This window comes from Thunnus maccoyii, chromosome 9 (genome assembly GCF_910596095.1).
Source record: "Thunnus maccoyii chromosome 9, fThuMac1.1, whole genome shotgun sequence".
Taxonomy (NCBI): Eukaryota; Metazoa; Chordata; class Actinopteri; order Scombriformes; family Scombridae; genus Thunnus; species Thunnus maccoyii.
In genome coordinates this window covers 34,455,995-34,479,033 of record NC_056541.1, presented here as the reverse complement: position 1 = coordinate 34,479,033, position 23,039 = coordinate 34,455,995, and the positions used below count along the sequence as shown (strand labels likewise).

The 23,039-nt window shown below is 41.4% G+C and overlaps 1 protein-coding gene across 5 annotated transcripts in view; it reads right to left on the bottom strand.

Annotated features, from left to right (window-relative positions):
- Window positions 1–23,039, bottom strand: part of zmat4a (zinc finger, matrin-type 4a) — a 128,406-nt gene that overhangs the window by 53,300 nt on the left and 52,067 nt on the right. For all 5 annotated transcript variants that reach the window (XR_006098220.1, XM_042422166.1, XM_042422167.1 and 2 more), the window contains one exon: window positions 22,902–22,991. Coding sequence is in view for 4 of the 5 variants with exons in the window: in XM_042422166.1 (XP_042278100.1) it covers window positions 22,902–22,991 (90 nt within the window). In the remaining variant the exon portion in view is untranslated. The remainder of the gene's footprint in view (window positions 1–22,901; window positions 22,992–23,039) is intronic.

Below are 23,039 nucleotides of genomic sequence, written 5' to 3'. Positions count from 1 at the left end.
ACAACTTCCTCTGTGTGGGTTTGCAGAGGCGTCACAGAAGTATAACTCAAGCTTTAAATGTGATTCCAAAAATATGTACATGAGTGGTTTTATCCTCTCTTGAAAAAAAGAATAATATGCAGCAGAAGTACGATGATTTCTTAGCCACACTACCGACATGGTTCAAGGGATGGCAATGTTGGCCTGTTGGTACATCTGTTTCGTTTATTATTATTTAGTTTTGACACAATTTGTTGGAAATTATATGGGCATTTGATTTTTGGTTTAATCTAACCAAAAATGGTGGTGCTATAATGTGTAGAGCAAACACAGGCGGCAACGCAGGTGACACAGAAAACGGTTTGATTATTAAATTATATGATTATCCTATAAGACGCCTTGTGATGTTTGGAAATATATAAAAAGTAGTTTTCAACCCAGTATTCCTGCTTGGCCCTTGATGAAGGCTCAATTCGAAACGTTGGGATCTGATTCAGCACAATGCTGCTTAAATAAAGAAGAAGTCCTTCAGCTGTTGGTTCATCTGCTCGTTGGTTGGACCAGAGGATGAAGCAAGTCTTTACTGATACCAGAACAGTCACAAATTAATATGGATTCTGTGTTTAGTTGTCTGAACAATTATATTGTATTGACTTGAAATGCCTCTGAAGCAACATTTAGGCAAGTGCACCCCTGAATTAAACCACGGCTTTTAAAAGGTGTTAATCATATCCTGTATAGACAACAGCACATGTACTTAGCTGAAATTCATGTCGGCTACACTGAAGTCTAATGTAATCAAGGTTGATTTACCTCATTTGTTAACTAATAGTGGTCTAATTCAGGGTTAACACATGTATCTCTCTTTGCTGTCAAAAATAATTTGGACAGTAGCCAAACTAATTACAAATGCAAAGCTGTGATTTAAGCCATCTTTACACTGCTTGTGCTCATTAAGAATGCTGGATGTGAGCCGGGACAAATGGAACAGCTGCCCGTTTACAATGACTTTATTTTAGAGCCTTTTAAAAAGTATTTGCTTTTTACTCTGCTCAAAGGTGATTTCAGCAGCACTCAATTACTCTCAGCACCACTCAATCACTTCCAATTAGCCAGCAGAAGGACTCTTGCATTAAACCATGAGTTCATATACAGAAGCAGTTTCTTCACTGTCCTGAGGAAAGCACACACGGATGAATGGAATGGTTCATTATTCATCTAATATGGGCAGAAGATTTTCAAGGAATTCTTCTAGGGATGCATAATAATATTGGCACGTCAGCGGTATCTTTAGGCTTAAAATGAAATATTGGCATCGGCCCAAAATAAACATTTCTGCCGATATGACAGGCCGATTTGTTGCCTTCTCCTCTGCCGCCTGGCTGTACTTCCTCCGCCGGCTCCACTTCACTCAGATGCCCGACTTTAAGCTGAATAGCAAAGCAGGGCTCTGCGCTCCGGCTGGATCCACACGGAGAGCCGTGGCTAGCTGGGACGCTAGGGGAGGCTAGCTGGGACGCTAGGGGAGGCTGGCTGTCTGTGCTTCCCTCTGGCCACAGAGCTGCGGCTAACGCTCCGCTAGCCACCCAGCTAGCCCCGGCTAGCCCCGGCTAGCGTATCTAATACACTCAAAGAAAACTACTGCTCAACCCTCTGGGAAAGTTTTAATGCTGAGCTCCTGAACTCAGAAGTTTGTCCTTCATATATTGTGTTTCTTGATCGTACTTAGTACAATCTATGATTGCATATATGATTGTGTAATATGTGCATATATCAGTATTGATGATGAGTTGGGAAATATCAGCATATCGGCAAAAGTATCATGCATCCCTAACTTCTTATCACCTCACCCTTTCTTAGTATTATTACTTAATATTAGTAATTAATATTCTATATTATGGAATTTCATATTTTTTAGTTTCCAGGGAAATAACCGAGCCACATTTTTGGTAAACGGAGGGGAAATAACCAGACGTTGCATCATATTGTATCAACAAACAAACCCAACCTGTAAAAGAAAGAATGAATCATCTCTTCACCCTTTTCAGAGGAAGAAACCTCGACATTTATTTGTATTGAAATTTAAAAGTATTTTTCATTAAAAGTTTAAATTGATTGCTATATTTATTGTTATCATGTGTTGTTTCCATCAGAAGTAAAACCCTGAGCACAGTATCATGTGGTCACCTTGCTGCAGTGATGTAGAAGTGTTCATTCAACCAGAGGAGGCACAAATGAGATATGAAGTGTTAATGAGTCTAATCTAGCTGTTTCCAGGCTTTATGTTAAGCCAATCGCCTGCTGGCAGTAGCTTGGTATCGAGCATACATGAGACATGAGAGCAGTTTTGATCTTCTCATTTAACTCTTGGCAATCAAACGGATGAGCGTGACTCCCATATTGATTTGAATAATTCCTTTAACTGGCCAGTACATTTTTTCTTTAATAAAAATCAAAAAATGATCCCATATGTTGGCAAAGCTGCTCATCTAATCCTGCTACTCTCTACAGCAGGGCTGCTGCTCTGGTATACATACTGGACACTGTGGTAACTGTGGGGAGAAATGCATTAAATTACCAAAATGTAATGTTCATAACGCTGAAACTAAATTGGAAATTGGAAAAACCTGACAGTGTTGTTTTTGCTTTTATACACTGGATCAAAGCAACATTGATTGACTGAACTACAAGCGCCGACTGTGTGTGACTTGACTCATGATTATATTCCAGCCGTACAAAATGTTTACTTTGGAAGCATGCAAACACTTCTGATCTGGAAAATCTGCGACTACATTAACATTTCAAATCCCCGTTCTTCATCAGACAGACGGTGTTTTCCACATCATTAGGTACCCGGCAATAACAGTGAGTCATGTGACTTTTTACCTGCATCCCTCATAAACATTCAGCATGATATGGCAACATGATCATGAACCACATGACCAGGACATGCAACAAAATGGCTGGTAATTAAGCTAATTAATGTTTTAACAGGTACAACAGGTAATCAAGCACTACACAGGTGAGTGTGACTGATCCAATCACCTCTTGCCCTCCTTTCAAAAGCAGTGCACTCAATGTGAGAGTGCTCCGAATCTTCATGATGGAAGAGAACAGTTTGGCTCAGACACAAAAGACTCTCCCGAGAGGAAAGTAATGTCATTGTGTGGGAGGTGCTGAACGTCAGTAAGCAAACATCCAGTTCCCTAAATAAGCTGAGGGCAGAGGATGTTTAAAGCACTTGAGGGGGGGGGGATGATACATTTAGTTAATGTGTTTCTGTGGTTGTGTCAAAGCCAATCTGGCCAATGTATCATCCACAGAAAGAGGTGGTGAGCTTTTTAATTAGGATCTGATTATTCTTGCTGCACTTTGAGAACATCACAGAACATTATGTGCTTTATACCGGAGAGCTTGACACACCAGTTACTGCGTCACGTCATGATCACGAGGTTGTCAGCTTAGGCAACAAAACATTACATTACACAAAAAATTACAACATGCTTGTAGGCATCTTCCACTATAGCACACAAACATGGGATACATGTTTGTGTGTTATAGTGGAAGACGTTGGGCCTCTGGCCGGTCTGGCCGTTATCAGCCTGACATCATGCAGTTTTATCCCAGCATTAGGGCACAAGCCAGTTCATACCGGAACTTCCTGCATGTGCTGCACAATGAATGCACTACTGTCAAACCATCAGTGTGCAAAATGACTTTACTCCACATACTTTGCATAGTTGGAATATATTTTACTACAAGTTTAACAAAGCTTGATGAAGGAAAATGGCCCCGAAAATTCAGTTTGATGTTACATTAATGTTACATTAGTTTTTTATCTGTTTCTACATGTAAACATAAAAAAGTCAACTCATCTTGCTGTTTTATATTTTTTCGCGTCGATTACAATTAAATAAATATGAGATGTAAACAAACATGCTGATTTTCCCATTAATGGTTGCTGTAACTATGTATTTGTTAACTGTGTGTTTGAAATAATCTCATATTCTTCATATCGAAGAAAAAACAAACTTTTAATGAAGCTTTGACGGAAGTTGAAGAGGGCAGACCTCCTCCCTTGCATTTCACTTCTATTTCACAACAGTTATTTAAATCATTACACTTCATTCACAATTCTGACATCACGATATCTGACCAACAATCTCTAGATGTCAGTCTCTTTGAATATTGCTGCAGTTCTGCTACTCTGTCTTTCAGATCTGCTAGTGTGCATCACCACCATGACCTCCATGGTATCCAGAGAGACTCATCCAAAGGTTTCCATCAACCCCCTGCTGGGTTCACTCCAGCACCAACAGCGTCAGGACTCCGGGGGGATCCTGTCTCCTGTCTCCTGTCTCCTATTCTCATGAGAGCCTTCACTTCAAGAAGACGCTTCACAGTCTCTGTTGCTGACATCAATAAATATTGTTGTACACTTACAGTTGATCTGATTGAAATATAACCTTGGTTATTTAGTACGCAGTTCAAAAAAGTGACTTCTGAATGGATGTAAACTGATATTTAAAACGTCTCACAGTCACCTGTCATCTTATAAGTCAGAGTCTGCAATTTATCAGTAAGTTGCTACTTTGTTACCAAGCTGTCAACATTTAAAACAATGCATTTTAATTGGCTGAAAACAATCAATAAGTCTATTACAAAGGACACTGGGTCCTAAGGGGTTAATGTACAGATGTACTGACTTATTTATCGTGCCACATTCTTAAAGACTCTCACAGATCTGGACGATAATACAAACATCTTAAAATACATGTTGCCCTACTTTGTTGACATCATCCACAGCTTTGAAATATATGCAAATGAATATCAAGTCAAACAATGTGAACACATCAGAGGAAAAAAAAACATCTCTGACTGGAGAAATTCACATCGTAAACAAAGCTGGTACCAGCAGGGGGTTCCATACTGCAATTTCATATTGGACCTCTTACTGAAACGCTATTTGTAGTGAGCTGTAATCTAGTGCAAATCAGTGCAAATGTGTGTGTGTGTGTGTGTGTGTGTGTGTGTGTGTGTGTGGATGAGGAGAAGACAAAGACACAGCTCTTCCTCCCACAGTGTGATAACAGAGAAACACTGCTGCACTCTGAGTCATTCTGACACACACACACACACACACACACACACACACACACACAGACACACACACACACACATAGCCCCTCCCTCTGCCCTTGGCCTCGTCCTTCACTAACTCTTAGCACACACATGTAGACACACACACACACACACACACACACCCTTCCTTCAGCTACCGGCAGGATCAGAAGACCCACTATTTCATCTTATTTGCAGGACTCCATAATGAGCAAATATATATTCAGGAAGAGACCAAAATACACCAGGAGATGAGACGTCACCTCCAAATAGGAAGGATATATAATTTCATGGTTAATTAAAACTGGATAAACGAGGAGCTAATTGCAGGGAAATGTAATTAATGAAGCGGTAGATAGGTGTATGTTGCCACATTGACAATCATGGTGTAATATGGTGCAAACCTTCCTGACAGAAGCTTTATCTGTGTTTTGGGTGCATACATTCCTGCAAGATGGAGCACGTACAGCACAGTAATCACTCTTATGTGAAATGATTATCTACATTCGGGAATGTGGAGGAATTTACGATAAGCTCGGCAACACACCGGTTATAACTATCTCCGGTTTGGTTCCATAAAACCTGTGAGTCATCTGAAACACATCCAACCTCTGCCATATTTCAGCAGTCATGTATGGTGGGGCTTTTGTGTGTGTGTGTGTGTAATCTCAACCCAACAGTGAGAAATAATTGGACTTCTGCATTGGCAGAATATACTGCTGTGCTGCACTTCTCTGAATATGTAACTGATGGAGGCAGAGAGACACAGAGAGAGAGAGAGAGAGAGAGAGAACCTTTTTTAGGAGAGTGAGTGAGAAGGGGGGGTCTGCCTCATTCTCATTCATGTGAAGCATAATAAAATAATCTTTTTGATTTGCAAGCAGTAAATTCTCTTTGCTGTCAGCGCTGCGCTGCACATTTTCATCTTGGTTTAAGTGAAGCAGCGTGTCCTTGCCTGCCTGTGTTTGTGGCATAATGTAGACGGGCTGTGTGATGTCTTACTGCGCTGGACTGTTGTTTTCTTTCCTGTTGTCACTGCGTCAGAAATATGACGGCGCCAAACATGCTCATGCTTGCAGAGACTACATCTAGGATGCTACATTTTCTTTCTAGTACCAAAGTCAACAAGCTGCAACGCTCCTTGAGGTAATAGCTTTGCGCTGCAGCAGCAAGCCTGAACTGGATTGGCCTGATCCTGGCCTGGCTTAGCACCGTATAATGCCTGGGCTAAATCTGGAGGTCAGGGAACACTCACTACTCATGTGCATCTCCCCTAAGGCACTCGCAGAAGAAACAGGACAGCCAAGTGCAAGGGTATCCCTGCAAAAAAAGGATAAAAAGGACTTGCTCCTAACATAGCTGTGGACAATGTAGTCTATTGCTGCCAAGCGGAGCATACAGAGGAACACTAAGCAGGGCTGACACAGTGGTCGCTGCTGCTGCTGCTGCTGCTTTAGCCACACACACAATCAAGTGACCTTCACATTAAACAGCAGGCGGTACCGACAGGGAAAGAGGACAAACCCTGTCTGGAATTCACTGGAAAGTGTGTCACAAGGCAACAGGGACAGATAATACAAATGATTATTTGTATACAGAGTCAAAGTGGCACATTTTAATTTCTTGTCTAACAACACTGAGCATCATGTCAGAATCCCTCGTACAATCATATTCATTCGAGTGATTTAAGAGAACTTGTTGCAGTCACACATTTACTGATGCTTGTAATCTCTCTTGGGCAGAAATGAAATTTACAAGTGCTCCAGGCTTGTGTAGCATCACCTATAACTGGATGCATTCTCCTCCTCATCCCTCTGATTTTATGTGAATCCATTAAACTATTACAACTGGAGTTTTATTTTTGTTGCTTTGGTTATAATAACATGGTAATGACCAAACAGTCATTGCTGAGGTTGCTGAGTGCATCTGTAGTGTTGCACAGGAGCACCGTGAGGCTGCACAAGTACAGACAGTAACATGGGACAAAGTTAAACCAGTAAGTCTGTGTGAAGTGTGATGGATGTTTACAACAGACAGTCTGGGTAATAATTTTACTGTTTGTTTTCTCTTCTGACTGATTTTGACTCACCAGAGATTGTTGTTTGTGTTTTTTGCCCCATGGAACTACTCATATACTGTTAAATGTAGTTTTCTTTTAACAACACAGCATTGACGCCTGTACACTTTCTAATTTATTAGCTTTTTGGATCCTGCAGTCCCCTGCTGATGCTGCTAGATACATAATATTTACCTCTGCTGATTTCTGACAAAAGGAGCTAAAGCACCGTAGTGTGAAGTTCTTCATTTTACGCTTGTGTAACACTATTGTGAATGAGATTTATCCACAAATACAACCGAACAGGCAGCTTATATCATTTGAGGGCATCAGTTATGCAAATGACTGATCCTCATAAACATAAGGCCTGATCGTACCAGTCAGCAACGTTCATCCACCCTTCCTCAGGAATGAAGTGGTGCCAGAAGCTTGGTGATGTAGTCAATCCCTGCAGGGTTGGTTGGTGAACTGTTATAGCTGGTGAGCTGAACCAGTATGACCAGTATGAAGCTAGAACCAGACAGGAAAACGCCACATGTCACAACAGGTAGCGAGCTTGCTAACTGTCTGTCACTTGTCTGAGAACTATGTCTCAACAGGTTGATGTACAGGGGTACAGGGTACAACATGGTTAATAAGCGTTGATAGCGTGAGCTGTTTTGGACTCTCCAGCTGAGAGAGTTTGCTAACGGTGCAAATTCACATGTTCACCAAAGTTGAACTTGACGCTAAAGATTCACACAGATTTGCTTTGCCGCTGCCAGCGAGTCTTGAAATTAATTGATTTCACTGTGAAACTCTTTAAATGGCAGCATGACCAAGACATAACTCATGTTCAGGTTACAGGGTACACTGGTATGGGCAGAACTCACAGAATAAAGAGATTTAGGTCCTTGAATGTGGCTCATTGATTGACGTATTTGTCTTCATCCCACATCTCCTGTCTTCTCTTTGTCTTTCCACAAGGTTAAGCAATTCTCTGCTCATCCTTATCTAAGCGTTTCACAGTGTAACATAATTGTGAACAGCAGGTTCACACTGTGGATGACCCAGCTGAGGGACTCGGAGGATATTCTGATCCGTTACACCGACTCAGCAAAACATACAGCTGTGATAATTGCACGCTCAGCTCTTTTAATGAACCACATAAAGCTGACATATTCACCCAAATGAGTTCTCCATTGTCAGAGTCGCTCTTCACCTTGATGTTGAGGTCCAGACAGCACACAGTTTGAAGATGACTTGGGACTGATAAGCAAATATTCAAACCAAAACCCGCAAGCCCTTTACGTCAAATTCCATCCAATCAGACTGAATCCCACACTGGGGCTGCAAGGGAAGAGTCTATCCTCATTGAACTCTGATAAATTCAAAGCCAAACCTTTGTACTGAGTTACACAGAGAAAGCTGAACTCACTAATGTTAGATGTGTCTCCTCAGTCTACTGGAGTCCCTCTGTGGAAAACATCCCAGACCGCCCAGGCTGCCAGACGTGCTCAGGGCAGTCCAAACAGGTTTTAAACCTCTTGCTGTGAGCGGGGTGCAAAATCCAGCAACGTGTCTACCAAAGTGAAATATGTTGCAAATTCCACCAGTTTTTAGACAGAAAACTGGTGGAATTTTAAACATATTTTAAGAGGAATTTGTTGTTAATTTCTGACTCTAGCTGACCTCACACCTGCTTCTCCAACCATCCATCCTCTTCTGAAAGGGTGAAGAATATTAAAATCCCACTGATTGTTCAACCGTCACACAAGAGAAACTAGAAATACAGTCCCATGTGGTCTGGGGATCATGTGCAGGAGGAACAATGCTGTCAGCTCTCTCACATCTCGCTGTAGCTGAAAATGTGTCTTTCTTTCAACAGTCATTGTTTATATTCCTTTTCCTTCGGATGGTTCATTAGCCTCAGATACAAACCTCTGGGCTCCCGCCTTCATTGTGCCGGGCTCTGCTTCCTGCGAGGTGAGGTTTTTGCTAAATCACAGCCCTTCAACTGGGAATAATGGCCCACCTCCCTCACAGAGAGGCAATTCACATTCATCCCCTTTGCAAAGTAGCTCAGAGGACATTTCAAATGTGGAGGAAGAACAATGAAGGAGTGGAAGTTAGGGAGGAAAGAAGGCTTCATCCTCTCATCTGTTCATTTGTCAGTTGGCAGAGGATTGACACTTCAGTTCTTGGGAAACATTTGATAATACATATATATAATATCTAAGACTCATATTCAGCATTGTGCACTATATTCTATGTGCATTTATCTAACAGTGTTCAGTCTTACAGCGATATTTAAGTGTCCTTTTTTTAAATGTCACACAATACAGATGAAGTGAGATTTAAAGCTTTGTTTCCAGGAAAATGTCTCTATTATGCTGCATCAAAGCAGCAACTATGTGAGCAGAACACAACAGAGTTCAGAGCAAATCTTTAACTTCATGAAAACTCAAAAGCCGTTCATGCTACAGAATGATGTTACGGCTGTGCAGACTGACATGTTTCATCTTCCTATCAGGTCATGAATACAGACAAACTAGGATCAGAGTTTAAGATTACTGGAAACTATAAAGACACAACCACTGTTTCTTCCAACACAGCTGTCGTGTGAGCCAGAAAGAAGCACATAATCAAAACAGACACAAATATTCAACTAAATAATTTGTCTCGCCAAACTTTACTACGATGTAGAGCCGGGCAACAAAACAGTCTCGATACAGGATCACAATAATAGTTATGTTGATTACGATGATAGACTTTGGATATGGACAGATCTACACACAGCAGAAATAAACCAAGCAACAGCCAATCAGTCTTCAGTTTTTGGCTTGCACGTCAAAGCACACACCTATTTCCTACCGCAGAGCACCGTCTGAGCTACCGGTGAATGAAGTGGATGTCCTCACTTTAGCCTCTATGTCGGAGCCTGTCCCTGGGTAAACAGGGAACCCAGACTAGGCTAGGCTAGTGCTAACATTAGCAGGGCTACAGCTAGCGCCCATCACATCTACAGTAACCCTGGTTGAACAAAGCTGCTCTAACTCACAGACACGTCTCTCTAGTAGAGACATTCAGTCTGCAACGGTGGAACTGACCATAATGTTACTGAGCAGAGCAGTCAGAACAGGATGAGTAACGCTAGCTTTAGCAGTAGCATTGTATTTAAGGGACTCACCAAAAGTAACTGTGATTACTACTGTTTGTGTGGCAGAAGACAACACAACTAAGAATACCTGATGCTAACTGTGGATGACTTGAATCATACTGAATCTGCTTTGAATCACAGTGAATCGTATCGTTACAAATATATCTGTGTTGGGCCCAAATATTTACTGGCTCAATAATCATATGCATATAGCGATAACACTATATTCTTCATTATCCTTGGAATTTTTCAAGAAGAAACACAAACACCCACCATATTGATCTTATTGACATGCAGGATTTCAGTCTAATTTTCCTTTTTTTTCTGTTTTTGTTCATAATATGTGTCCACATCTTTGTTTGTGTTGTGCAACCTGACATGAAATTCATAAGAGTAGAAACAAAGATACATGAGACAGATAATCCAGTATGTCCTGTACAGGTGCTGCCTCCATCTGCTGTTTAAATGCTGAACAAGTGGTAATGCGAATATGCAAATGTGTGTAGTCTGCACATACATCGTGGCATGATTGAGTAATAGCATAGCTGGGCACTTTATGCACAGTCAGGCCATTTGTAGATCTGATTCTATTCTTATGTTTTTCTCATGTTATGCATCACATTTGTCTTGATTTACTCCTGCAGACATTTCTTCTTATTTACTTCTGTGTTTCAGTGTGTACTATTGCATGTACCAATTCATGCACTTGACTTTGTACAGTAATACTTAGTATTGTAATATTTTAAATGTTTGTTCTCCAAATGTGGGTATTGCTACTATTTGGTGTAGTTTTGGCAGTGGCACCAACATACAGTATATTTCCTCTGAGGGATCATGAGAGCCACTGTATGTTACCTTATCTTAATGCATGCCAGCAGTATTTCAAGCTGCAACTCCTCCTACAGTTCCAGCTTTTTGCATGCGATCTCACTCTGAACTTAAACCTCCAGAAGCTGTTTTTCCTGTGCCTGATGCTCCCCGGCCAACACAACCACACCACAGATTGTGTGCATACATGCTACATATAAGAAGTGTGTGTACTTGCTAGAAGTGTGTGTGCGTCAAGTGTGCAATCTGTTGGATGTTGCTCAAGGAGAGGTCGAGGCAACGAAGCATAAGACTGCAGTCACTTCTTATTCAGTCAAGGCAGCGCGGTACACCTGTGCCATCTCCAGTACGACTGCCCCGTCTCTCCATCGGGATCCAGTGGCAACGCTGGAGGCCTGATTTAATGGAAACTGGCAGTTGAACAAACTGACAGGCGAAGACCAGCACCAGCCGACCAACTGCGCAAGTCTGCACACATGAACATTTATAATGGTGATTACTTCTGCTTGACAAAGTGCTAAATTGTGCATTGATTAGAAAACGCAACATATAATGCAAAGAAGAAAGGGATTTTGTGTGTGGGTCAGAGACAGGTGGAGAATAACTGGAGGTGTCAGTGGTGATGGGACAGAAGTGCTGCCAGTGTAAAAGTAAAGGACCAGGCATGAGATTAAGAAGGTTTATGTTTTTAGGGATATGACTGGAGATGTTCAGTCTAGGTAAAGATGAAAATGGTTGTTTGTAGGGATTGCAACGTCAGTCTGTCTGTCCACCACTGTGGTGCAAAACAGACCGTTTTCACAGACTTGTGAAAGCTGGAAAAGCACAGGTGTAAATAATATCAATAACAATATCTCCACTCCATTCATTGTCCCAGTAAGTCATGTCAGTGAATGAGCACTGTTCACCTTAAACCAATACAGCCATCTTTAAAGTGATTAATTCCACCTGACAAGTCAAAATGTCTGCCATGAGAAGGGTCTGTTGGATGGATCGCTGTTACATTTTCTCGACTTTTCATCCAGCACAACCAGTCAAGTTGTCACTAATCCAGTTAAATATTTCAACTCCTGCTGGTTGGATTACAACAAAATTTAATTCCTAAACCATGAATCCAAATTACTTTGGTGATCCTGACTTTCCCTCTAGCGCCACCATGAGGCTGACGTTTCTGTCTTGACAGCTACTGGCACAGATAAACAAGTTCCCCTCAGGATGGTGCTATTAGCTGTCTGCTAACATGCTACCTGCTAAACATAAACATGTTAGCATTGTCACTCTGAGCATGTACTGCTAGCATGGCTGTAGAGTCAGTCTTCTACTGGTGACCAGTGAGCAGCTCCATGGGAGCAGTTCTGGGTTTAAGTGCTATGTTGAAGGGCTGCTGACAGCTATTATTGATGGAAAGAACAAGATATGGACATTTTTTTGTTAACTTTTCACCCTTTAAGCTGCTGCAAGAATTAAAATCAGTATTTCTCTTAAAAACCAACCTCGCTTACTCATTTGTGGTCCATGCTGCAGTTGAATCACTGTGTAAATCTTTTGTGACTGTAAGTCACTGGAAGAGCTAATTTGCCAAAAGCTCATGTATTTCTTCAGAAAATTGGCTTTTATTAATCTTCAAGTATGTGTAGGACACACGATTAGTCTAAGACTAATCTGGTGCAAATCTGACATGAAGTGCTGCTCTTAGATGTGCCAAACCAATCAATACCATGATCTGTAGCCATCTGCAGCCTCTACTTATGCAGCAGTGTGGGAGACTGAAGTCTCCTCCTATGCTGTTGTAATGTGATGACTACCATTTCCATATTAGTGTGGGCAGAACCCTGGGGATGCAAAGCATCCAAGGCACCATCTAAACATAGTCTGCGTTTTAATGGGTGTCTACAACAAAGATTTTATACTAAGATGGATGAAAACATCTGCAGAAACAAAGCTGTGATGGTTCCTGGGAGCCGATGTTTAAAAGTGGCGTGCTGTGATAAATCTGAGAAGCTGTTTGGTATTTATATCAAATGACTGTCAAACTTGTCAGATCATTTTTCTTTCAACAAACTCAATTACAAACAAAAATCAATTAATGGATCCATCATTTCATCACATGTTTAATATATCACTATTACTGACTAACAGCCTTCCTATTAAAGGTGCAGTGCGCAGAGTTTAGTGGCATCTAGCAGAACGGACTCAGCAGAAATGGAATATAATATTATAAGTATGTTTGAAGTTGTGTATAATCACCTTTCATTACCTTAGAATGAACCCTTTATATCTACCACAGAGCCCGCCATGTTGCACCGCCATGTTTCTACCGTAGCCCAGAATGGACAAACCAAACACTGGCACCACAGGTTCTCCTACACACTTGGCAGCGGAAAACTTGTTAGCATTGCTAAGGACGTTTTGCTGAAATGTGCAATTCTCACACAGCTATTTCATCATTTGCATAAAAAAGATTTAAACAAGGCCCCGGCGGCTGTCGAAACATTAGAACAGAAGACTAAAAGAACTGCAGTGACAAATGAGAAAGCAGCGACACTGAACACATCTCCAACGGGAGAAACTGCAGCCTCCATGCTGGTTCATGTTTCTTTCATTGTTTGTCTTACAGGTTTGATTATTTTTTTTCAGACTATCACCAGGATTCTGTTCAGCAGGCCATGCATTAGCAAAAAAAAATAATAATCTAACTTGTTTTCTAATGTACAATCTTAGTCCCCATAGCTGCAAGACCCCGAGAACATATAGTACTAGTTGACTGACAGCCCCTCCCCCCTGCATGAGAGCAGGTTATCACAGCAACTAGCATGACCAGCAGCGTGTACAGTTGTCAGATGCCATCAGCTCAACCAGGTCCAGACGCCGGGCCATGCCAGGCCGTACGCACTCTCACAGGCTCTGGAGGCGGTGCTGCTGAGTGTATTTTTAGACAGTGCCACCTTATAAGCACAGCCTGGTCGCATCACATCTGTATAGTTTAAGTGGAGCCCTCTCCCATCAAGGCAATGTGCCCTTTTACTGAGGGCCTAAGGTCAGACTGCAGACCCAACACAGATTTATAGTGACACTTGAAAAAACAAAGAAGAAACAATGTGTGAGGTTGTTCCTGGTTTGATCACAAATTTCGTTGCACAGTTTCAATACCGAGAAAGGCCAAACTGCAGTAAGGTAGGAGGCTTTAGAAGTTTAAGATGGTTTTATAGCAGATAGAGGAGGTTTGTTAGACTAAAGTCTTTGCAGTAGGCTACTCCTAGAGCCTTCCCAGCAGCGCTTATAAAACCGTTTGTACTGAGGAAAGTTCACTGAAATCAAAAGGCTTCACCTTCTTGGGAGTGAAAATCTGAATCATACAAACAGGGATAACATCACAAGGCATAAATGGTGTTTCACTTGGTCCTTAAACATGAAAAGTAAAGCAAAAAGCTGTGTGTGCAGAATGAAAAGATAATTTAAGAGGGAAGTTAAAACCCTGTCTTCTCTCTGACCTGCACACATCCGGCCAGTCGGTGCAAGAAAAGGCTGCGCTTGTTGGGTCGTCGGACTCAGACATTTACAGAAATTGTCAGGTGCAGCTATCGCAATGCCAGTGTCAGAGAGGTAGCATGAAGCATACTGATCTCTTAAATACTAAAGCCATGTGACGCAGCCTCAGAGGCAGTAAGAGGTGCAAACCAGAGCTGAGCCATAATTACTGAACCCAAACTGAGAATCCAAAATGATTCAAACTGCTGAACAATTTATCCCGTTTTTAACTTTTTCTGTCCAATAGCAGAAATTGAATTGTAGTTAACCTTCATCCTTATGTTTTTATACACACATGCTTGTATCTTGGTCATCTTTTGTACTGATGATCCGAGACGTGGATGTGTTCAAATCACCAAACACTTCCTGTGCAGAAAATCGACACGACTTTTACTCCTGAATGCTTGAAATAACTCAAACCGCTCACAGTTTTACACTAACCAAAGCAACTTAATAGCAATCTCCTCAGTTACTCTCCAGGGCCAAATAAGTGGACAGACTGATGGCAGTTTTAACTCAATTTAGCCCTTCATTTGATTACTCAGTGACCTTCTCTTGGACCCCAAAGATCCACTTTTAACGTTAATGTATGCACTGTAAAATATTGGGTGTAAAAGTGAACTCATCGTCATGATCTAAATGCATAATAGATGACACACAACAGATCAAGAGACTGCAGACAGTGAGCTCCCAGAGGGAAGCTGAGCAGCTGCAGCAGAGAAGAGCGAAGGATGGTTCTCTACTTCGCTCTCAGTCCAAACCCCCAACGTTACTCCCCCCCAGTTCCCTCTCCTCCCAGTGAAACAGGAGCCTTCTGTCTCTCCTGGAACACATATTAACCCCAAGCTTGATTTCATTTGAATGGCAGTAAAGCTCAAAGGAGTTGTTTTATCAGCTCCAAACTCCTCCCCCGGCTCTCACACTTGATAGGATTCAGCACGGAGCTACACGACCCCGAGACTCTTCTGTTGTCATCCTACAGAGGTTCACATGCCTGTTAGCGAGCTGATTGGTGAGAGTGGGAGGGAGCTCATCTCTATGGGCGACTGTGATGGTCGCTGTCCTGATGGCATCTCGTTACAAGCAGTACATTCACTGTGGTGTCAACTGTGATGCCCAAGATTTTTTACTGTAAACCACCGCAGACACACAAGTAAACTATGTAAAGTTTAGCTAAATATGGAGAAAAAAAGCCTGAAGAAAAATCCCAAACTGGCTGCATATGCATTGAATTTAAGTTGTGAGTCTCCAGATACATCCACCAGTCCCACAGGACCTCTAATCCTAAAATACCAAAGACAAATCATGTTAACCTCTGAAATGAAATACATCCTAAGGCAAATTTAATACACCCTGATCTATTCAATAAGCTTACAGGCAGGTCAGTGACCTAATCCCATTAGTAGAGTTTTCTTATGCTTCAATTTGTCAGTCAAGGACAATTTGGGAAACATCTGTACATGAAGCTGCTACATCCTCAGTTAGTCTGAAACGAGCACATCTGAGCCTTCACTGAGTTACAATCAAACATGGCTGCACAAAAAAACCTCAAGGTTCAGATGGTATCACGGATTTCAGTCACAGATCGGATCAATTTTCAGATCAGCGAAAAAAAGGAGGGAAACAAATAAAACATTGCTTTCCATATATTCTGTAAAACACTTTGTAGTCTCAAATGAAAACAACATTCAAGATGTCTAATGTTTAAATAAAATCTTAATATATATAAAATATTTAATGCTCAATTGTTAAATTAGATTACAATATGAGGCCTGATAGCGTCCTCCTTTAAACATGGCAGTGAATCAAACAACAACCTGTGTCCACAACTTACAAACATGAACACGTGTCTTATCCTGCAGCTCGTTAAATGAGCCACCAAACAAACATTCACCGCTAACATCAGTTAGCAGCTAGCTATGGTAGCTAATTAGCTGCTCAGCTGCAGCATGTTAAACAGCAGGTAAACATGACTCGAATGTCACTTTGAACCCGTTAGATGCTGGTTTGGTGGTCGCTGTTAGCGACATGCTGTCTGTCCATGACTTGTACTTACAGCAGTTTGTCTTAAATGAGACGTTACATTTTGCAGTTAATCTGTACAGATCACGGATCAACTGCGTTCTGTTACACCACTACTAACAGCCGTTTCTAACGCTGACGTGGCTAAAAATCTTCCTTCTGACTAAGTGGTAAGAAGTTGTTTGCTTTAGGTGGACAGTTTAACTTCCTACCTGCAGCCTGTTAATCATGCACAGCTGAGAGCATCCTACAGTACAACATGCAACACTGCAGAGTGAAGACCTTTATGAACACTTCTTTGTGAAGTGTATATTTATATTGGCAACCTCAATGTCACCATGTGCATGAGACAATCAATAGTGTGTTGCTGCATATGTCAGTTTAACGCTGTATTAAAAGCCACTGGATTATTGGATTGAGAGCTAATATGTGCCTCTCATCTGTTGTAATCATTTTTCTTGACTGAAATGATTAAGAACGTCTCATTTAATAGCAGGAAGTGATGAATTTCCACAGCATGTCTGTCTTTTCCTAGCATAGGACTCTTATGACAGATATTTCCCACCGTCTCCAGGACAACCTCACACATAATCAGCTGCTTACTGGATACTAAAATCAGCAGGAATGATCAACTAGGAGTAGACGTGTTTTATCTCAGTTTTGAAAAGCAGAAATCTCTTAAACAAATGTTCAGTCTTTTGTATTAATCATCTTACTGTAGTCATTTTGTACTGAGTACGAGGTAGTAAAACATGGTGTGATGCTGTGTATTATTCTAAGCACTTTCTAGACCTTTAGACTTGCAGGGAAACCCTGAGCTCTGCCCTCACACACACCGAGGCCTTTAAATGACACAAGCCATCAAGGTCACCTCACATGAACCAGGCTGGAAAGCTCTTTTCCTGTTCACTCCTCTGCTCAGTGATGCTGCAGTACGGACAGAGATGCTGGAGAAACAACTGTATCCATGTAGAAAGCGATTTGTCTGCCATCTCTGTTAACACAGCAGGTACAAAGCAGACACAGAATCTACCTGACAGCGATACACAAAATACTAACAGCTTTGATATTGAGAGCAGCTGGACTAATACTATCTGCCACAGAGGAAAAAAATACAATAAATACAACTGCTTTCACCTCAGGCACAATTCTGAATCACTCTGCATGAATATGTTCCTTATTAACTGTTTAGTGTCCGGTGTGCTTTGAATGCTGCAGTGCTAGAAACTATCTGCTGCTTTATACTTCTACATCTCAAAGGAAATACTGCACAACATTTATTCAGTTTTACCAGATATAATATTAAAATGCAGCTTACACATTGATTCATTAATACTTATAATATTCATTTGAATATTTTGAAGCATTGTTTACATCCATGTTTATTTTCCAGTAGTTTCTTGCCTCGTTCCCTGCTGATCTGAGTGATAAAAGCAGCAGCTGAGTGCTGTCTCTTGTGTCTCAGACGTCCAAGACAGTGACAAAAACAAGCTTTTGTAGAGGACGTGTGAGGAAGGAAGTAGTATTGAAGAGATAACACAGCTGAGGGAGGGAAAGAAAACAGAAGGAGGAGAGTAGAGAGGTTGGAAAGTTACATCCTCATGTGCAGGTATAATCAATGTATTAATAAAACTGTACACAGAGTTCCTGATGGTGCCTGTTTATTTATTCTGATGAAAGTTGCTCACTGGGTTCATACATGTAGAGGAAATATCAGACTTTTGAGGATAAGCGCTGAGTCACTTTGAGCTGGCTGACTTCCTGTTCTGATCATTTAATTCTGATCATAAAAAGAGTCGTTTCAGGGAGTTTGTGATGCTCACAGACACACTCATTGCTTGATAGCCTCTTCTTTTATAATTATTGTGTTTGGGAAAAAGTCTTTTTTGGAATCAGTGTGCAGAAAAAATGAACATCTTTCATATCACGAGTCCAAGAAACCGCAGATACTGTCTGTTTACCAAAGACTCACAACACTAAAACTAAAATGCTCCTTTTTAAAAATATTTTATAATTTTTATTACATTAACTCTTCATCCGGTGCCATCCGTGATCCATCTGTACCTGATGAAGTAACTATCTACTCTTCCTACATGTAAAAGGGAGCATTCTGCAGCGTCGCAAGTCCTTCAGAAGCAAAAAGTCTTTTTGGGCAAGTGTGTGTCACATGACCCCTACACCAAAATCACATTTACAGCCCAGCGCTGCTCCGGGGAGCCTGGCGAGCACAAGATACAAACAAAATGGGGACATTAAAACATTATTCTGTACTGCTACTAGTGGGCAAAAAGTGCACAGGATACCTTTAAGGATCTGCACCATTCCTCTACCACTGAATAATTTTTACTGTTAACAGTATTTTGTGGCGGGAAAAATAAGGACAAAGAAAGAGAGAGAAAAGGTGCAACAAATGAACCTGTCCAGGCTTAAACTGGGAGCACAGTGGTGCCATGATGTCCTTTTCAAACTAATACCAATAATATCAACCATAAAGAAGAGACGATGAAGTGACAGAGTACAGAACCACAGTGTGTATTAAACGGTCAAACAGTGTGTCGTACCTGTGTAGCATGACAGGAAGGTAATAGGACACACAAAGAGATTGAAAGAATGATGAGCTGTGACGTCCATGTTCATACATCACTCATCGCTCACTTGGTCTGAATCCCAAATGGTTTCAGCCCAAGTGATAAAAGCATCAGTGGAGCGCCGGCAGGAGATCGAGTGGACTCCTGTGTCTCGGAGAAACAAACACATCAAAGACACACTGACAGACGGAAATCTGAGGAGGGAAAAGGAAGAGAAGACAAGACAAGGACGTGTAGTTGGGAAGAGTCGAAGAAAAGGAGAAAATGAGATGAGGAAATGAAAGAAGAGCTGAGGGGAGGAAGAGGATGAAAACAGGAGGGAGTAAAATGATTAGTGAAAATGAGGGGAGGGGATGAAGATGAGGGACGGGTGGTGTAAAATGTTGTGTAGATTTGCTGCAGTATGAAGTTACTGCGTTTAAGTTAAATAAACGCACCTCCTTCCTCCGAGGAAGACAAACATTGCCTCACTCTGCTCGCTGCGTCATGTTGATGAAGTTGTTGGTGGCTGTCCGGTTTAGCTTTCTGAGGCTCATGCTAACGGTAAACTAGCATCTTCAACAGAAGCAGCTGCTCAGTTTACGCAGGCTGAGAGCTGAGTGTCATACGATAGGACTGTAATTACACATGCTTCCAACAAAATCAACACAAAAGTGATGAACTGTATAAGTGACACTCTCCCACTCTGAGTACAAATGCATTTTAGCAGTGGCAGTAAATGGACTGATGAAGTTGGAGCGACATATTGATCGTCCCCAGGACATCTGCTGCAGCTGAGCAGCTGTTTCCAGCAGCTGGGCTAACGTTAGCTACAGTCAATAACACACATCACTCCATCATGTAGCTAAATCAGGTATGCAGATTATTGGGGGAACATGTTTGATATTTATTCGATAATGTTGCAGGTTATTTACTGTTGAAGGCTACAGCAATTTGGATTAAATGTTAATTCATTGTTAGATCTGTCAAACACATGTACTCAGAGCTAATTAACGTCCTCTAGTGAAGCTGGAAGTTGTGCAGCTGTTTGCTGTGTGTAATACTTTGGATTTTGTTGAGCCAGTTGTTGAATGACAGATGGGAGCTCCATAATTCTGTGTTATTTAGTTCATTATCATCATTGTGTTATTTAGTTCATCATTAACCAGTAACCTGGTGTTAACTTGATCTGTTCTTTTATCTCCTAATGTAGCCTACTCTGATAACATATCAGTCATATCAGTGGTTCAAAGGTTTTCTAATGGAAAAACATCCAACATATTCCAGATATTCTTAATGATTAACTGATAATTGATTATTAAAGCAGCTAACTTTGGGTTAAAGTAATTGCTTAAAATTTGCATCCCAACAACCCAACAGTCATTTAATGGATAAATGAGAAAATGTAACAGCTTATATCAGGTCGTCCATAGTGATGGATTCACAAAACAACATGACAGGACTTTACAGAGCTCTATAGTGTCTTTAAGCTCATTGTTTTGGTTTGTTTTGGTTGAGTCTCTTGGCTCTCATCAGTTCTTTCAGATAGCATGCAGCAGTTTTCAGTTTTCAAACAACAAACAAACCAAATTAGTGATCAGCTGGTGAACACATGGTCATGGAGCATTTAGCAGCTACAGAGCCAGATATTTCCCTCACAAATCAGTGGAGACCAAAAACAGAGCTAAAAGAGAGTGAACATTGGACGTAAATTCACCAGATGGACAGAAACACGACTCCAAATGAAAGATAATGTTGCTCCATATCTGCTGGATGTGGAAATGGCAAACGTTTGCAAACAAGTTCAACATCAACTTCAGAGGTGACGATATATCAGCGTTGTGTTTCTGCTGCCCAGAAGAAAAAAACTGTGTCATGAACCTGCGTCAAACCTGAAGGATTACTGTGAATCTCCTCTCAGGGACCTGTGTACAGACTACATGACTTCAGTTAACGTTAGCTAGCATAGTGTCTTGTTTATAGTTCAATAACCAATAGAGGCATAGACATGAGAAGAATAACCTTATTTGGAGGTAGTAAGGATTTAAATACTCTTGTCCAGAAGTAGACTGCAGAACTGAGTGTTTCTCCTTGATCAAGCTTCAATAAATGTTGCTGCGTAAGACATCCTGGTTCTCCTGACAAGTTCTGCACTTTGGGTCAACCAGCTCTCCATCACTTCTTTCACAATTACCATCCAATAAAGCACACTGAGCAAAAACGCTTCCAGTTAAACATCATCCCTCGAAACAAACAGCAACAAACTGCAACGTTGCTCTTCTTCTCTGTTTTGACCCTTTCAATAGATAAATCACATGATGTTGCTTTTTTATGGCAGAAGGTGAAAAGATGTGATTTTGGGTTTGACTCATTTGACTGATTTTTTTTAGACTTTGTGTTTGCAGCTCATGCAAATCTCATAATTGTTCCAACTCTGAATTTTAAACTTACAGAAATCTTTTAACTTGACAGAAATACTGACTTCATTTTTACTTTGATATATTGATATCGAACTGATATGGAAAAAAAACAGAGATAGCATTTTTGCCATATTGCCCAGCCCTAGACAGGAAGCCAGATAAAAGGAGAGTAGAGGGGAAATAAAATAGGAAAAGACTAAAGAAAGGGAGGAGAAGAGATGAACAGAGGGGGGATGAAAGGAGCAGGGTGAAAGGGGAAGAAAAAATAGAAATGGAGGAGAGAATTGTAGGAGGAAAGAGATTAGGAATGGAAAAATGAAGACAGACAAGCAGAAGACTAGAGGAAAGGGAAGGAAAATAGGAGGCAGGAGTAAAAAAGATGAGTGAAGGCATGCGACAGGGGGAACAGAGATGAGATGAGAACAAAAAAAGACCCAGAGAGGATGAGTTCGATGGGAAAATGCACAGTGAAACAGAAACAGAACAGTAAAACTGGATGCTGAGCTGAGGCACGATCCCTTCATGTGTCCTTATCTGCTTGAGAAGTCTAACTGCTCCCAGTAAAACCCCCCAGTAACCACAACAGAGAGTCCCCTCACTCCACTGTGTCCACTACAGCCTCTCCTAACCTCCTCTATCACCCCAACCTGCAACTCTGAAGGAACTCAGAATAAAAATGACAGTGAGATCTCAACACCAGGATGCTTATCTGAGTGTGGGCTGAGCTGCAAGTGGATGTAAAAACCATGTTTTTTTTCTTTCCCCAGTGGAGACAAAGAGGAACAGAAGTAGCTTCAAGCTGTAAAGGCTACACTAACCAAACAGCACACAGAGCCACCCAAACGCTTATCGAACAAGGAATGACAGGCCACATAATTGCGTCTGTCAAACACGTCATGTATTTTCAATTTATATGACAGGCATGGCTGGGAGGGCCGGATACCGAGCAATGTGTCTTTGTGTTTGATGAAAAGTTGGCATCTCCTGGCATCCGACGGCAGCGCCGTCACTGTCGCATTGTTCATTGGTCTAGAAATATGGCACTGCTGTTTATCTGTCAGCTGTTCTGACACAGAGGGACTGTAGGGGGGTCATGAAGACACTCGGCTCTGGGAAAAGCAGGAAAATCCATTAACAATAAAGGTGTCCATGTGAGACTGGCAGCCGTGGACTGATGTGTGCATGTTGCTCAGTGATTACTGAGGCCGTGGGGAAACATGTATATTTCACAGCGGACTTACGTTGTCTGTTCTGAGCTTCTTGGCAGGGCAGCCTCCATCCACAGGATGTAGCATGTAATACAGCCGCACTTTATTGGCGTGTTTCCGACTCTGGAAGAAGGCAAAAGAAAAGAGTTATAAGCAGAGTTAAAGTGGTGG